General features: G+C 44.8%; 1 protein-coding gene across 1 annotated transcript in view; it reads left to right on the top strand.

Moving 5' to 3' along the window:
* Positions 1-18,682, top strand: part of itpr2 (inositol 1,4,5-trisphosphate receptor, type 2) — a 290,627-nt gene that overhangs the window by 218,450 nt on the left and 53,495 nt on the right. Inside the window, exons 43-47 of the mRNA XM_086009952.1 lie at positions 1,373-1,483; positions 4,083-4,178; positions 6,554-6,670; positions 9,195-9,305; positions 16,784-16,976. Of these exons, the coding sequence (XP_085866078.1) occupies positions 1,373-1,483; positions 4,083-4,178; positions 6,554-6,670; positions 9,195-9,305; positions 16,784-16,976 (628 nt within the window). The remainder of the gene's footprint in view (positions 1-1,372; positions 1,484-4,082; positions 4,179-6,553; positions 6,671-9,194; positions 9,306-16,783; positions 16,977-18,682) is intronic.

The raw sequence follows: 18,682 nt of genomic DNA, 5'->3' as shown, positions 1-18,682 counted from the left end.
ATAAGGATGTATTAGGACAGGTGACCAAAAGCTTGGTCAAAGAGGTAGGTTTTAAAGGAAGATAGAGAGGCGGAGAAGCTTACTGAACTTGGGGCCCAGGCAGCTGAAGGCATAGCTCTGCCAATGGTGGTACGAAGAAAATCGGGGATGTGCAAGAGACCAGAATTGGAGGAACGCAGAGATCTCGGAGGGTTGAAGGGCTGGGGGAGATTACAGAGTTAGAGAGGTGTGAGGCCATGGAGGGATTTGAACGCAAGGACAAGAATTTTTAAACCGGGACATTGCTGGACCGGGAGCCAATGTAAGTCAGTAAGCACAGGGGCGATGGGTGAACAGGACTTGGTGCGAGTTAGGACACGGGCAGCCGAGTTTAGGATGTGCTTGAGTTTATGGAGGGTGGAAGATGAGAAGCCGGCCAGGAGAGCGTTGGAATAGTGAAGTCTAGAGGTAAGGTTCCTTCTTACCTTGGACAGCTTCTTCACCCTCCTGACAGCTGCCGGCCACACCGCTCTGGGGGGGAAGTCGCCGCTCAGGCCCCGGTTAGAAACCAATTGGCGGAAGAGGACCCCGATTTGCATAAACCTTCCAGCGGGAGTCTCAGCCACTGAACTGCAGTGAGCGGTTAAAATGATGGCCAGCGGGCTGCAAGACTGCAGGATCCATTAAAAAGGCCCCATAACCTATTCCCGCCGGGTGGGCTAAGATTCCCCTCCCACCATATGTTTGTGATGAGGAGTTAGCTTGTATCCACCTGCCCAAAGCTGGCGAATAGCTGCCCATACAAACCCACTTGACTTGTTAATTTTGTATTGTTTATACTTTCCGTTTGTGAAAATTGTAGATCAGAGTGAGGCGATTTCACAGGAGAGTGAGGCATTGGGAATGGGACACAGAAGGTAGAAGAGAACAAATGGAGTCTGACTTGGCATATAACAATCTAGAATGATCTACCTGTTCTGATACCAGAACATGAGGTTTAAAGGGATATATATAATGGTTGGAATATAACGGAAGATAAAGTACCATGCGGGTGAAATTGGTCTTGGGTGGGAAAGTGAATCAGCCGCCCATTGAGGTTGAAGGAAAATAAATTTGGGCGCAGTGTAAAACAGGCTGCCAATTCGCTACCCCTCGTTTTACACTATTGCTTTTTCACCCCCCACCCTTGTGTATAAAAGGATTATGCAAGTTGTCATAGACCAGAACTGCGCCAAGTTGTAGTGTGCGCAGTCTCTGTGTAACTGTAGGGTAACAGAATTCTTTGCAACAGGCTAAGCGATGCCAGTTTCTGTGGTGGTTGTGTCTGCTCGGGGTCAGAAGTTAAACCCCCGACACAATGGAAGTTACCCATGTTTCATTCTGTCTTGCACAGACCTGCATCACCACCCATGAATGCAATGGAATTGATATCATTATCGCACTGATCCTCAACGACATTAACCCCCTGGGGAAGTGCCGTATTGATCTCGTCTTACAGCTAAAGGTAAGATTGTATTTCCTTTGCTAAATAGTTATTTTTTTTCTAAATGTTATTTTGCTTCTGTCAGCCCAGTGAGGGTGAAGACTTGCTCCATTAGGACAATTTGGTTGCATGAAATCTTGGTTTTAGTTAAAAACAAACAATAGCTTGGTATCTGTCTGCACATGATCCATAAACTGATGTTAAGTTAAAATACGTCTCAAAACGCTCTTCTGTTGCCCGTAGCTTAGTGTGTTCCAGTTTGAAGTAAATACTCCTAAAGATTCCAATATTTGTTGGCCCAGAACTTCGGGTCTCCACGGGTGAGTCCGCACGGGGTACTCACCAGTAGGCCCAATGGAAGTGCCGGTTTCCTGCATGCACTGCGCATGTGCGGGAAACCGGCACTTCTGTTCCCCTGAACGAAGGGGTTCAGAGTTCGAACACGTGCGCAGGAGAGGCTGCACGTGCGCATCGAACTTACGTTTTTTTTACAGGTTTTCCCGGGAGGTTAAGTCTCCAGAAGTTACACATTTAAAAAGCAGTCACAAGGCCTGCTTTTTACAAGGTAAGTGATGAATTAATTAAAATTAAAACATTTTTTCCACAGGTTTATTATTTTTAAATACTTTAAAGAAAGGTAAGTTTATTTTTAGCCCCGTTAGAAAATAAAATTATATTTTTCAAAAATTTAAATTATTGTTTTAAATAGTTATTTCATGTAATTTATAGTTTATTTAAAAAATGTGATTTAAAAAAAAAATTATTTGAAGATTTAGTGATATTTTGAGGCCCGTAGTATTTCTAAGTTTTGACAGCTCTTCCTGTCAAACTTATGAATGGGCATTCCCTGCTCCGATTGGCTCCCCATGGCCCACGTGATCCCAGGGGACGCATCGAACTAACTGCACCCAGGATCGGAATCCCACACGGGCCCACAGCTCAATGGCCGGCGCGGGAAGCCCCCGACCCGAATTTCTGGGCCATGATGTTTGAATAATAGTGGACGGAAAAGATCCCATGACACTATTTCGAAGAAGAGCAAGGGAGTTCTCCCCGGTGTCCTGGCCAATATTTAACCTTCAATCAACATCACTAAAACAGGTTATCTGGTCATTATCACATTGCTGTTTGTGGGATCTTGCTGTGCACAAATTGGTTGCTGCATTTCCTACATTACAACAGTGACTGCACTTCAAAAAGTACTTCATTGGCTGTAAAGTGCTTTGGGACATCCTGAGGTTGTGAAATGAGCTATATAAATGCAAATTCTTCTTTTAAATTTTGTCACCATTTTTCCACGGAGATCTCGGAGGAAAAGAGTTACCTTTAAATGTTGGGTTGTTACAGCAAATGTATTTAGAACAAGAATGGCACCTAACAATATGCTAATGTTAATTGTTTTCTCCAAAGACTATAAACAGTAAGCAATTTATTTGCCTGTCTTGGCAATTGATAAACACATCACACCCATTGTGTTGGAAAGTCTTTGATCCCTTTCACACAGACAGGTTGTGAGACAGTCAAGCTCAGTAAAGGCTGCAAAAAAGGTTCAAGTGCAGGGGGTAGTTCAAAATTATTTTGTCTAAGGCAAGCAATACCACCCACTGATGTGATCGTTATTTTGTATTACGCAAAGGTAAATTGTACGAACATAACTGATGCTCTGTATGCTCATGTACTGCAAATTGAAAAGAAAGAACTTGTACTTGTGTAGTGCTTTTCATGACCTCAGGACATCCCAAAGTGCCTCACAGCTTAGGAAGTACATTTTAATGTGTAGTTACCGCTGTAATGTAGAAACTTAAAAAATGTAATAAAGCAACTTAACAATTTGTGAGACAGACAAAAGTGAGAGAAAATATGAGGGGAAAAAACAATGAGATACAGTCACCAAAAAGTGTGTGAGAGGCTTACAGAAAGCGAAAAAGAAGAAAAGACAGAGAGAAGGATACAGAAAGAATTAGGAACTGAAAAGTAGAGAAACAGTTACAGAAGGGAAACACAATTTGTTTTTGCCCATGAGCAAAGTGACCAGCAGTGCCACAGGTGGTCCAATGGGCAGTGTGTATCTAGCACACATCCATCGCACTCCCAAGTGGCACACTTCATCTCAGATACAAAACAATCTTTAAAAAAAGAAGAGAAAGCGAACTGGGTATTTCATCCTGGGTTCTTCTGACTGGAGCCAGAAGTTTATCTGCTAATTCTAATCTGAAAACAGCAATTACACTCTAAATGACCTCAGGCTGTGCTTACTTAATGGCAATTTGGCTTTAATGTGGAAGAGCTCCACCTCAGAAAGAAAAACTTGCATTTATATAGCCCTTTTCACGAATTCACGGTGTCCCAAAGCACTTTACAGCCAATTAAGTACTTTTGAAATGTAGTCACTGTTGTAATGTAGGAAACAAGGCAGCGAATTTGCACAATAATGCACTGTGAATGACTGGGTGTTATAACCCTGTTATAAAACAGCACATCCTTTGACTCACCGTTAGAAACCTCACACCAGATCACTCGTTCCAAAAAAATATTTAGTTTCGAGTTGCTCTTAATAAAATGGGACATTTCACATTATCTGGTTTTGTTTTAATAAAATGTCTGTGTGTTTTTTTAATAGAACAATGCTTCTAAGCTTTTACTTTCCATTATGGAAAGCAGACATGACAGTGAGAACGCAGAAAGAATTCTGTACAACATGCGGCCGAAAGAACTGGTAAGATCCCGTAACGTTATTCTGCATCATTCGATGGCATCACTCACTGGTGGAACTCCAACTAACCACAGCTCCTGAAAGGATCCTTTTCCTTCAAATGACCGTGTCTAACTCTTGCTGCAGTTTCAATTGTCGCAAAACAGATTAGGGGGATTTGCGATCATAACAATTTAAAGATTAAATTTTTGTCAAATGGTTAATAAAAAGCACATATTCCAAAACGGTTCCAAAACTTTTTCTAACAAATGAGCTTTAAAAGGCGTCACAAGAGTCATTGTCCGGGTTTAATCAGCTTGGGCTGAACACCTTTAACAGTGACCTTAAGTTTCAAAGTTTCACATTGCGGTGGTCCTATTGGAGCATAATCACCTGCTCTTACTGGTCCCGCCATGACTCAAAAAAATGTTGAATTGGTGCAAGTTATACTGCTCGTCCGTGTCAGTGCAACATGAAAGTCACTCCAGGAACAGGACATGTGGTATAAGAACATAATAAATAGGGGCAGGAGTAGGCCATACGGCCCCTCGAGCCTGCTCCGCCATTCAATAAGATCATGGCTAATCTTCGACCTCAACTCCACTTTTCTGCCCTATCCCCATATCCCTTGATTCCCCTAGAGTCCAAAAATCTATCGATCTCAGCCTTGAATATACTCAACGACTGAGCATCCACAGCCCTCTGGGGCAGAGAATTCCAAAGATTCACAGCCCTCTGAGTGAAGAAATTCCTCCTCATCTCAGTCTTAAAATGCCGGCCCCTTATCCTGAGACTATGCCCCCTGGTTCTAGACACTCCAGCCGGGGAAACAACCTCAGCATCTACCCTGTCAATTCCCCTCAGAATCTTATATGTTTCAATGAGATCACCTCTCATTCTTCTAAACTCCAGAGAGTATAGGCCCAATCTACTCAATCTCTCCTCATAGGACAACCCTCTCATCCTAGGGATCAATCTCGTGAACCTTTGTTGCACCGCCTCTAAGGCAAGTATATCCTTCCTTAAATAAGGAGACCAAAGCTGTGCACAGTACTCCAGGTGTGGTCTCACCAGGGCCCTGTACAATTGTAGCAAGACTTCCTTACTCTTATACTCCAACCCCCTTGCAATAAAGGCCAACATGCCATTTGCCTTCCATATTGCTTGCTGTACCTGCATGCTAGCTTTCTGTGTTTCTTGTACTAGGACACCCACATCTCTCTGAACACCAACATTTAATGTATAACTGTACCAATATTGAATATTGAGTAAACTTGAAACAGTGCTGTGTATCAATACTTGTAAAAGCTTTGCCTCCTCTTCTCTCTAAGTTGGACTTCATTAAAGTGTAAGTAAACTGTTCTTCAGACACTGAGGGGCAGAAATTCGTCTCGGGCGGAATTTGCCCGTTACACGCAGCGCTTGATACTCAGTTCCATTGACTGCGGTGGAGCCGAACATCAGACGCTGCGTATAACGAGCGGCCGACCCGATACCGCCCGTTTTTCGCTACCCGCCGAGATGAATTTCCAGGCCTGGATTTTTTGGCACAAAAATTTAGCAAATTGACATCTTACTACTTCTGGAGAATGGTAAATTTGTACTGACACAAAAGTAGTCGAACGTTAGGAATGAGAGGAAAATACATTATCAAACAAGGAACTCCCAAGTGGCTTAGTGATAACTGCCTGGAATGTCTGTGGGGCTTCTTCCGATCTCCGGCCGTAATTTCAGCGGAGAATCGCCGATAACCTGGTGTAATGTTGCAAACAGCTGAGGTATCAACTGATCCTCCACCGAAGTTACAGCCGGAGATCGGACGAACCCCCGGGAAATTTCTACCCCTAAGTCTACATCTCGGAGACGCGCAGAGCAGCGGAATGATCGGACTTCAGTGACAGGGACACATATAGGCCCGTACACTTGGGCGCACGGGATACATTCCCTGCGCCTCTGTGGTGAGGTCCAAGGCTCCCCAGATATTGGCCCTCGGAGCCTCAGGGCAAACCAGCCTTGCAGTGGGGGCTTCAGGCGTGAGGTTAAGGGAATGTATTTTTTTGTCCTTACCCAATATGGCAGGCCGGGCATTTCTGGCAGGAAATGTGCGCACACTTCCTGCCCGCCATATTGCGGCCTTAGCCATCCAAGTAGCGCCTGAAATTTGTTGAGGTATTCTCTTGGTCAAGGAGAGGGCAATCAGCCAGGGTTCCCATTCCTGATCACTACCCACTGACCCTGACTGAAGCCATCACCCACCCACCTTACTTTGTGCCCACAGCTGCTTCGCATCAATGCAAAAAGAAGATTATAGTGAGTGAATCGCCCACCTTCCTATATACTGATACACAGCATAAGCACCTTTCACTATTCACCATCCAAAATCTGATTATCTTTTGAAGGTTGATGTCATAAAGAACGCTTACAATCAAGGTGCAGAGGTCGACACCGAAGAGAATTTAGAGGAGCATATCTCTCCGAAGGATGTTGGCCATAATATTTATATCTTGGCCCATCAGGTATGTTGATTCGTCACAAATATTTGATATAAATTTTCCTCAACTATATATCACTTTGGGTAATTAGGTATATCAGACAAGCAGAATCTCTTGTGTGAATTTCTCACTGGGTCAGAGACTTGTGAACAAGGGTGATGGGTTCGCGCAACTCTAACTGTCACCCAGCTTGTATTTGCCACTGACAGAACATGTATGAAGAAATGTATGAAGCACTTTTCACGATCCCAGGACAGCCAATTAAGTACTTTTGAAGTGTAGTCACTGTTGTAATGTAGGAAACACAGCAGCCAATTTACGCACAGCAAGCTCCCACAAACAGCAATATGATGACCAGATAATCTGTTGAGGGATAAACATTGACCAGAACACTGAGGAGAACTCTCCCTGCTCTTCTTCGAATAGTGTCATGGGATCTTTTATATTCACCTGAGAGGGCAGATGGGGCCTCGGTTTAACATCTCATCCGAAAGGTGGCCTGCATTCATTTTTAGCGTTGTGCTAGTTGGTTTTTGTCTTGATGTCGAAAGTGAGTTGTCACTTCTGCATCAGTTTTCCCTTTGAAGGTGTTTTTTTTTCTTTCCAGCAGCCGTTTGTCGTTCCTGTAACTAGGTGGTTGTTGTATTTAAAAACAAACCTGTGGCCACTAGGCTCAATGTTGGAAGGTTCACAACAGCATCTGTTAGCTGCTGTTGCAATTAAAGATGTCCTTTCATTACAATACCAAAATCTTATTTTCCTGCCTTATGACAAGATTATGGAATGATCAGCTCCTCTCCATGAACATGATCAGCACACTTATTGACATGATACTTGTTATTCATGTGGAAATGACTTATGAAATGATACTGGGCAGCCTGCTGGTGGCGCTGTCCAGGGAGAGTATAAATACTCGGGCATGGGCCCAGCTTGCGCAGGACATTCTTTAACAGGAACTAGTGAAGGACACAACTAGATCTCCATGTTGAAAAACAGTTGATTAAATTGACGTAAGAAAACTACTAGGCACTTGGTCTGAGTATTAAACAAAGCTTTAATCAACTGTTTTTCAACATGGAGGTCCAGTTGTGTCCTTCACTAGTTCCTGTTAAAGAATGTCCTGAGCAAGCTGGGCCCATGCCCGAGTATTTATACTCTCCCTGGACAGCGCCACCAGCAGGCCGCCCAGTATCATTTCATAAGTCATTTCCACATGAATGACAAGATTCATGTAATTTATTAAGCATTTTTAAAATTTCTTCTCGGGATGTGGGCGTCGCTGGCAAGGCTGGCATTTATTGCCCATCTCTAGTTGCCCTGAGAAGGTGGTGGTGGGCCGCCTTCTTGAACCGCTGGTAGCAGTTTCTAGGCTTTCTAGGCCACTTCAGGGGGTAATTAAGAGTTAACCACGTTCATGTGAGACCGGAGCCACATATCGGCCAGACCAGGTAAAGACGGCAGATTTCCTTCCCTAAAGGACATTAGTGAACCAATTGGGTTTTTATGACAATCCAACAGCTTCATGGTCACTGTTACTGATACCGGCTTTTTATTTCAGAATTCAAATTCTCAAACTGCCATGGTGAGAATTAAACTCACATTCTCTGGATTATTAGTCCAGTAACATAACCACTGCACCACCATACCCCGATATACTGTACCCATGTCTGCAAGAAATTTTGAAAGAAAGATCTTGCATTTATACCGCATCTTCTGCACCCTCAGGATATCTCAAAGCACTTTACAGCCGATGAAGTACTTTTGAACTGCAGTCGCAGTTGTTTTGTAGGAAAACACAGCTGCCAATTTGCGCACAGCAAGGTCCCACAAACAGTAATGAAATGGGCAACCAATTTACAGGAATCTCTTTGGTATCCGGTATCGATGGGACCGGCGTGGTGCCGGTTTATCAAAAAGTCCGGATTACTGAGAGGTATGGTTAAAAGGTACGAGAGCTCCGTACACAGCAACAAATGCAGGCTTCCCTGTTGCTTAGCAACATGTGCAGGAACTCCGGCCACAGACCAAGCATCCCTGTTGCTTAGCAACAAGTGCACGAACCCCAGTTGCACAGCCACAGATCCAGGAACTGCCACTAATATGAAGTAAAACTTACCTGAACCTACTCCTGAATTTTGCCGGTTAACAGAGATTTCCGGTTATTTAGGTGCCGGTAAATCGAGAGTTTCCTGTATTCTGTTTTATTAGTGTTGGTTCAGGGAGGACTATTGGCCGGGACACCAGGAGTACTCCCCTGCTCTTCTTTAAACAATGTCATGTGGTCTTTTGGGTCCACCCAAACAGACGGACACGGCCTGGGAATTCCAATCAAGGGCCTTGGTTTAATGCTTCATCCGAAAGGCGGCACCTCCGACAGTGCAGCACTCCCTCAGCACTGCACTGGAGTGTCAGCCTCGATTAGAGCGCACAACATGTTTGCGAAGGGCTTTTGCCATTGTACAGTAACCATATTTCTAGCCTCACAATCACCTTTATATCCGAGAAGTCGATTTATACAGGGCGTTGACGTCATTATCTTCTTTTCCAGCTGTCGCAACATAACAAGCTATTACAACAGAAGCTTAAACCAGGCTCCGATCCACAGGACGAAGGCAGTGAAGCTGTAATACATTATGCTAATCACACTGCGCAGATTGAGGTACGCCGTCCGTATGGGAATCGACCTCTTTTACATTATCTCAATTGGTCATTTTAAAGTGGAAACAATCAATGGAGCAAACAGAGGACATGTAACTGGTGAAAGGTTGGGCAAATGACAAAATGGAAGCCTAAATTTAAGCTTCCTCCATGGTTAGAATCACTAAGTAATTTTAAAAAATCACACCTTTGGTTGAACAGTGGAATATTTAATTTATTCTACCCATGAGATCATTATAACTTAGCATAGTCGTTCATTAATGGCACAGAAGGAGGCCATTCGGCCCATCGTGCCTGTGCCAGCCCTTTGGTAGAGCTATCCAATTAGTCCCACTCCCCCGCTCTTTCTCCATAGCCCTGCAAATTTCCTCTTTTCAAGTGTATATACAATTCCCTTTGGAAAGTTATTATTTAATTTGCTTCCACCACCCTTTCAGGCAGCGCATTCCAAATCATAACAACTCGCTGCGTAAAAACAATTCTCAATTTCCCTCTGATTCTTTTGCCAATCATCTTAAATTTATGCCCCCTGGCTACTGACACTCCTGCCAGTGGAAACAGTTTCTCCTTATTTACTCTATCAAAACTCCTCATAATTTAGAACACCTCTATTAATCGCCCCGTGACCTTCTCTGCTCTGAGGAGAACAATCTTCTGCTTCTTTAACTTCTGCGGTCTTCTCCAATTTTGCCACCTTCTTGGTATGAAGCACTCACTCCACTAACTGTTAGACTGTGGAGATCCTGCTCCTCTGTCTGGCTGTTGACATGGTGTCTGACATAACAGGGAAGACCTCGTGTTACACAACACCACAACACGTGAAAAGGCGAGAAGGTGCTAAGTCAAGATCTCTGAAAAGGGCACCGGGGAAAGTCTTAAACTGTGAAGCCCAGAAATTCTCCTTTTCCTTGGGGCAGAGTTCGGGTGGAGGATTGGCAGTGACACTGGAAGTTGGGGTGAATCTTGGGTTCAGATACCACCTGAAAGTTCTGTCCACCATACTTCCTTTTTGATCTATATTAATGACCTGGACTTGGGTATACAGGACATAATATCAAAGATTGCAGATGACACAAAACTCGGAAATGTAGTTAACAGTGAGGAGGATAGTAACAGACTTCAGGCGGACACAGACAGACTGGAGAAATGGGCAGACACATGGCAGTTCAAAGTTAACGCAGAGAAGTGTGAAGTGATTCATTTTGGTAGGAAGAATGAGGAGAGGCAATAAAAACTAAATGGTACAACTTTAAAGAGGGTGCAGGAACAGAGAGTCCTCGGGGGTTTATGCTAAACCTTTATAAAACACCAGTTAGACCCCAGCTGGAGTATTGTGTCCAATTCTGGGCACCCCACTTTAGGAAGGATGTGAAGGCCTTAGAGAGGATGCAGAGGAGATTTACTAGAATGGTATCAGAGATGAGGGACTTCAGTGATGTGGAGAGACTGGAGAAGCTGGGGTTGTTCTCCTTAGAGTAGAGAAGGTTAAGGGGAGATTTAATTGATGCATTCAAAATCATGAATGGTTTTGATAGAGTAAATAGGGAGAAGCTGTTTCCAGTGGCAGAAGGGCCGGTAACCAGAGGACACAGATTGAAGGTACTATGACAAAAGAGCCAGAGATGAGATGAGAATTTTTTTACGCAGCGAGTTATGACGATCTGGAATGCAGTGGCTAAAAGGGTGGTGGAAGCAGATTGAATCGTAACTTTCAAAAGGAAATTGGATAAATACTTGAAGAGGAGAAAATTGCAGTGGGACGAATTGGAGAGCTCGTTCACAGACCCAGCACAGGCACGATGGGCCGAATGGCCTCCCTTGCTGTAAGATTCTAGGATTCCTTGTGAATATGGAATTTCTGCCCTTCCTTCGATTCATGCTATCCTGGAAGTGATGTCCTGCAAGCTTCCTGCTCTGACATGGTGTTAATAACAAATAGAAAAGGTCCTCTCCATAACGCTAAGTTGAAGGAATAGTTTACTGGTAAAATAACTTGGGACCTGCAGGGTAAGAGAATGACTCCCGCCCACTTCGGGTGTATATCATGGCAGTTTCTGAGGTCCAATGAGCTGGTGAACCCTGTGTCTCCAGTTCAGTAAAAAAAAAGGTATATGTCTTATCGTCTCAAAACTCCCTTCAGAGTTTAGGACAAGCTGACATATTTTCTTGTTGAGCTTCTAGTCACGCTCAATCTAAAGCGTCTGCTGTGGAAGATGACTGCATTTAGTATTTGGATTGGCTGGATGAGTCACTGAACTTAATGTTCTAGTGGCTGATCTACTCCACCTCAAGATTGGGCTGCCACTTATACTAAATTGCTACTCAAACTGAATTGCAATTCCCTTTAACTCTGAATCGCCCAGACCTTTTAGCCCAGCTAGCCCCTCGATAGTTTGAAAGAGCATTCCGCTCCCACTGCATGGATGTTTTGGAATAAAGCCTTTTCCTATTATGCTAACAAGCCTAAGAAACAGCTGTTGATATTTGCCTGCTACTTTGAGATATCAAGTCCTCTACCACATACTGTTTGGTTTGACAACGACAACATCTCCTTCTGTCACATTGGAGGGCACGAGGGCAGGATTAAGGGGTCATTATGCAAGAGCTTTGGCCATAACCTGTGCCATCTTCAAATGGGAGGAGCACTCAATAATTGCCACCTAGAAGGAAATCCAGTACGATTGGGTGATTGGGCAGAAACGTGGCAAATGCACTATAATGTAGATAAATGTGAGGTTATCCACTTTGGTGGCAAAAACAGAAAGGCAGATTATTATTTGAATGGCAATAGATTGGGAGAAGGGGAAGTGCAAAGAGACCTGGGTGTCCTTGTGCACCAGTTGCTGAAGGTAAGCATGCAGGTGCAGCAGGCGGTTAAGAAGGCAAATGGTATGTTGGCCTTCGTAGCGAGAGGGTTTGAGTACAGGAACAAGGATGTCTTGCTACAGTTGTACAGGGCCTTGGTGAGACCGCACCTTGAGTATTGTGTGCAGTTTTGGTCGCCTTACCTGAGGAAGGACGTTCTTGCCATGGAAGGAGTGCAGCGAAGATTCACCAGGCTGATACCTGGGATGGCAGGAATGACGTATGAGGAGAGATTGTGTCGATTGGGCTTATACTCACTGGAGTTTAGAAGATTGAGAGGGGATCTCATCGAAACCTATAAAATTCTGTCAGGCCTGGACAGACTAGATGCAGGAAGGATGTTCCCGATGTTCGGGGAGTCCAGAACCAGGGGTCATAGTCTAAGGATAAGGGGTAAGCCATTTAGGACTGAAATGAAGAGGAATTTCTTCACCCAGAGAGTGGTGAACCTGTGGAATTCTCTGCCACAGTGGTGGAGGCTAATTCATTAAATATATTCAAAAAGGAGTTGGATATATTTCTTAAGGCTAAAGGGATCAAGGGATATGGGGAGAAGGCAGGGACAGGGTACTGAATTTGGATGATCAGCCATGATCTCCTTAAATGGCGGAGCAGGCTCGAAGGGCCAAATGGCCTACTCCTGCTCCTATCTTCTATGTTTCTATGTAACTTGCATTTCTACAGCACCATTCATGATCTCAAAGCGAGCTACAGCCAATGAAGCACTTTTTGAAGTGGAGTCACTGTTGTATTGTAGGAAACTCAGCAGCCAATTTGTGCACAGCAGGGTCCCACGAACAGCAATGAGATAACGACCAGATAATCTGTTTTAGTAATGTTGATTTGAGGGATAAATATTGACCAGGACACCGGGAGAATTCCCCATCTCTTCTTTAAGGTTTGCAATAACCTGAGTGGGCATTGGTTTAATGTCTCATCCAAAAGACAGCACCTCCGACAGTGCAGCGCTCCTTCAGTACTGCACTGATGGTGTCAGCTTAGATTATCTGCTCCAATCCCTGGAGTGGGACTTGAACCCATGACCTTCTGACTCAGAGGCGAGAGTGCTGCCCACTGAGCCACAGCTGACACGTAGGGCTGGATTTTCATTGAGGAGGCAGGTAGGAGGCGGGACTACAACTTTCAGGGTTATAGTCCCGCCTCCATCGAGTTGTAGCCAACCAACGCGATTTTGACTTGATTGACCTTGTTGAGCCCGCCCAGACCTTTTGACAGATGAAATATCAGTGTTTCACAGCTGTTTGAAGCTGTCAAATACTGACAATCCGTACTCCAAGTTAATTCCTTCCTCTCAGGATGATTTAGAGATCTCTCCGGAACAGAAAGCTGAATGCTGCAGATTTTGACAGATCGCGGCTATTCTGCTTTCTGTGCCAGTGAGATGAGGGACTCCCGAGACCTGAAGGAAGGAAGGCTGTAAAGGTAAGTAAAACTTCTTTAAACACTTTAAACACACCAAACACACTTACCTCTGCACTCATGCACCCATCACTCACCTGAACACCGGACATCTCGACCCCTCCAAGCCCTTCAGCCCGACGGCCCGCCTCGCTAACTTGGCGTGGTTTGGAGCCGTCTGGAATCCCACACTTCAAGAATGAAAATAGGGATTAGGCTAAAAACTGCCTCTTAACTACCTGTTAACAGGCAGTTAATTGGCACTAATCCCCTTCCTGCCTCAGGGAGGCGGGTTCCAGTGTGGGTCGGGTACCCGCCTCCTTTGAAACTGGCATGGAGGCGGGTTGGGGGCGGGATGGGTTCGTGCCCCCCGATTTCAGAATTTTAACCCCCCACACACCTCCAATCCCGCCTCTACGGCCCAATGAAAATCCTGCCCGCAGTATTACCTGCAAACCTCCAGCCTGTTGTGCCTCCGCTTCTTCTCTTGTCCCACCACTGAGCACTGAGCTGCTGGGATCCTACTCTCTGGAATTCCTTCCCTAAATGCCTCTCCATCTCTCCTTCGTCCTTCATGACCCTGCTCAAAGCCCGCCTCTTTGACCAAGCTTTCTGTCACCCCCTCCCTTCTTGGCACAGCATCTGTTTTCCATACACCTATTTCTGAAGTGCCTTAGGATATTTGCTGCTGACTGCCTTTGTTTATTTAGACTCCAAAAAAAAGCGTGACACGGAGGCTTGCATTAGTGTCTGACACCACCTCTAGTTTGCCAGACCATGAATTATGATTGCCTTAGGCTTGAAGCAGTGTCACCTTCGCTACAATGTACAGGTAGACTACCCTTTATCCGAACTTCCGAAAACCGAAACCCTCTAAAAACCGAAGGTTTTTTCGTTCAGCGTAAGTCGTGCGCACGACATGACCAGAGTGGCGCACGACTTACGCTGAGCAGGGCAGAGGGTCACTGAGTTCCCTCCTGGGTAGGAGATTGCAGGCCGAGCCGGGCAGTGTGAAGGAGGTATACCAGGAGAGTGAACCCAACAATACAGCGGCCCGTCCGATAGCTGCAGCGGCCTGTCCAATATTCTTTTCTCCCCCCGCCGACCCCCACCCTTTCGGATAAGGGATAGTGTATCCTTTATCCGCACTTCCGAAAACCGAAATCCTCTGAAAACTGAAAGTGTTTTCGTTCAGCGTAAGTCGTGCGCACGACCCCGACCCCCACCCCCGACCCCCCCGCCGACCCCCCCGCCGACCCCGACCCCCCGCCGACCCCCACCCCCGACAAATTTCCCAGTCTTATAAAATACCTTCCAAAATCCGAAATTTTCCGAAAACCGAAACACGGCTGGTCCCAAGGTTTTCGGATAAAGGATAGTCTACCTGTACTAGTGATTTGGGAGGTGAAGCCATGTTATGTGGATTAGTACAAAAGGGGGGAGAGGGGCCTTTTGTAGTGGTTCATCAACGAAAGGTGTTCTCCACATACTCCTGTCTTGGGAGTTTTCTTCCAGAATGAACAACTTTTTTAAGCCTCCATTTCAACACTCAATCTATAATGTTGTTAAACATTTAACATGCGTACAAACTTCCTATCCATCGCGCTTCAGATGTTGCACACTCGTGCAAGTCTCTAAGCCACACTGCTTGGAGCTTAAGGCAATCATAACTAATGGTCTGACAAACATACACTAGTGCATGCCTCCGTGTCACACGTTTTTTTGGAGTCTAAATAAACAAAGGCAGTCAGTAGCAATGAACTGTCAGGAATAGAGAATGACGGGAGTTATTTATATATTTATATCACATTTTTTAAACATACCAAACTTTTTTTGCCGGGTACAAAAATAAACAGAAAGAATCAATTTACTCCCAATAGTTTTAGTCCAGTGAGATTTAAGTATTTGCATTCTGCACAGAAGACTGACTAATTCACAACGCACCAGAATAAACAGTCACCTCTCATTTATGCTCAATAAAGAAATCAACAGTTGAAACAAAAGCATTTCTCACAATAAGTGACCAATTATAAACTCGCTCATCAGCCAGTTATCCGAGCTGTATCAGTGCGTACGCTTGGTAATGTTACGTGGAAAAAAAGCCTTCTGCCAAGTATATGGTATAATCTGGGTTTGACTGCATCCAAAATAACTCAATGACAGCACTTTCTACAGCAAACATACCGAGGGATAAGATAATCATGAACCACCAGGAACAGTAAGTCATGGCATTTTTCAAATGTTAAAGAAAATAATGTATTTTTTTGTTAACAAATTCATTCTCGGGATGTGGGCGTCGTGGCAAGGCCGGCATTTATTGCCCACCCCTAGTTACCCTAAACTGTGTGACTTGCTTGGCCAATTTAGAGGCCAGTTAAGTGTCAATCACGTCGGAGTGGGTCTGGAGTTGCATTCAGGCCAGACCGGGTAAGGACGACAGGTTTCCTTCCCTAAAGGACATTGGTGAACCAGATGGGTTTTTAATGACAATCCGACAGCTTCATGGTCACTTTTACTGGTACCAGCTTTTTATTTCCAAATTATTTTTTAAACTGAATTTGAATTCCCGAATTATCTCGGTTACTAGTCCAGTAACAAAGCCACCAGCGTACCCTGGCATTTAATACATAAAACAACACAACATGGCGGGATCTCCAGGCCATAATCTAACCTCGGGTTCAGCTACAGGAAACTTTCTTTTATCCGGGACCGACGTGGTCCCGGTTCATCAAAAATTCCGGATAACCGAACGCTATAGTAAAAGATACGGAGCTGAGAGCTCCGTATAAAGCAACAAACCCTGTTGCTTCAGAACAATGGGCACAAGTTGCAAGCGTCTCTGTAGCTTAGCAACAGCTGCAGCCACACCCTTGCACAGCAACAAATGGAGTAAAAAAAGTAATAAAAGTTACCTGAACCTACTCCTGAATTTTGCCGGTTAACCGAGATTTCCGGTTATTTAGGTGCCGGTAAATCGAAAGTTTCCTGTAATTATAAACCACCTAAACTTTGCTGTTATGATAAAAGGTTGGAGATTGTCCAGCAGACCAAGACATGTTTTCTCTGTCTCATAACTTGTTCCAGTGTCTCTGCTGGTCCTCCTCAGTCATTGAATTAGGTGGCTACTTGGGGACCGTATATCCTGGAGAAGAGTTTGAGCAATAGTCTTAACTTGATTCTACCTTCCATCCTCAGATTGTGCGGCATGACCGAACTATGGAGCAGATAGTCTTCCCCGTGCCCAGTATCTGTGAATATCTCACACACGAGTCCAAGAGTAAGGTGTTCAACACCACCGAGAGGGATGAGCAGGGCAGCAAAGTCAATGATTTCTTCCAGCAAACCGATGATCTCTACAACGAAATGAATTGGCAGAAGAAGATCAAGAGTAAGTATTCTCACTTGGGTCCTGTATGGTGGTCGGGCTCCTGTGATCACAGTTAGAGCTTGGGATACATTTGGTATTTTTTTTTAACGATTAGCTAGGCCTTGTGTATAAAACTTCAACCAGCGTAAAAAGAAATTATTTTTGGGTTTACACAAGAAAGAGATGACTTCAGAACTATTCTCCCTTGCCTATAAGCCTATTAATTGGTTTATTTTTTAAGCCAATTCTTTGTGTTCCTCTTAAAATCTAATCTCTCCAGTGCATCAAATGACAGATAGAGGCCTAGAAATTTGGCTGCACAGTGCCCGTTTTTCGGCCTTATAAGCCTTTAATATAGTGGGCAGGAAGCACTGCCCGCCACCTTGGTAAAGGCCGGAAAAGGCAACGTGCAGTGCCCACGCCTGAAGCCCTTTGCAAATAAGGGGCCTAACAGCAGCAGTAAAGACCTTCCCACACTTGTGTGGCCATTGATGATAATTGAGGTTGGGTCAATACTTATTCCCACCTGCTCTTCATTTTTTAGAATTATGACTGGGCCATTGATGAGGCCAAATCACACCCTTGGCAAACCTTTGGCTTCATTCAGTGCGTGTATTTTGTTGGTAAATATACTTCCTATAAATGACTGGACTCCTGATCTCATTGGGTACGTGATCCCTGTGGAGTCCTGTTTCTTCAATTCTTTTTCTTTTGACGTTTCTCCATCAGCCTGTACTTTCTCACTGGGCCTCATTTCCATTTCTCTTTCTTTCCCAGCAGCACTCAGTGTTTCGGGCATTGAGTACTTCTGGGAGAAAACACAAATTCCACCTGGTGTGTGGACATGCAAAATATTACAGTACTAATCATATATTAATGTGTGCCTTACTATTGGAGCCATACACTAGCACTGATGGACATATCACTGTTCTATCAGTAAGTCCTGTAAACCCACAGTGGGTGAACTTCCTCCCTCTGTCACTGAACCCGAGTTCAAAGGGTAACAGTAGAGTCGATTTTAACTTGGTCCGCTGGGTGTGACAGCGGCTCTAGGGTTGGAGTGCTGCACTTCCCCATACAATCCCCGCGTGCCGCCATTTTCTTTCGTATTCATTCTCGGGGTGTGGGCGTCGCTGGCAAGTCTGGCATTTATTGCCCATCCCTCGTTGCCCTGGATACAACTGAGTGGCAGTTTTAAGAGTCAACCACGTTGGTGTGGGACTGGAGTCACATATAGGCCCAGACCGGGTAAGGATGGCAGATGGGCAGCACGGTGGCATAGTGGTTAGCATTGTTGCCTCACAGCACCAGGGACCCGGGTTCAAATCCGGCCTCGGGCGACTGTCTGTGTGGAGTTTGCACATTCTCCCCGTGTTTGCGTGGGTTTCCTCCGGGTGCTCCGGTTTCCTCCCACAGTCCAAAGATGTGCGGGTTAGGTTGATTGGCTATGATAAATTGACCCTTAGTGTTAGGGGGATTAAATACGTGGGGTTACGGGGATAGGGTGGGATATGTGTTGGTGTAGGGGTTACGGGGATCGGGTGGGATATGTGTCGGTGCAGGCTCGATGGGCCGAAATGGCCTCTATCTGCACTGTGGGGTTTCTGTGATTTCTGTGTTTCCCTCCCTGAAGGACATTAGTGAAACTGTCAGGTTTTTACTTTATCATTTTTACTTATACCAGCTTTTTAATTGCTGTGTATTTTTTTAAACTGAATTCAAATTCT

The sequence above is a fragment of the Somniosus microcephalus genome, chromosome 17 (assembly GCF_052327205.1).
Source record: "Somniosus microcephalus isolate GS21.2 chromosome 17, FLI_Smic_1.0, whole genome shotgun sequence".
NCBI lineage: Eukaryota > Metazoa > Chordata > Chondrichthyes > Squaliformes > Somniosidae > Somniosus > Somniosus microcephalus.
This window is presented reverse-complemented; position numbering and strand designations above follow the sequence as displayed.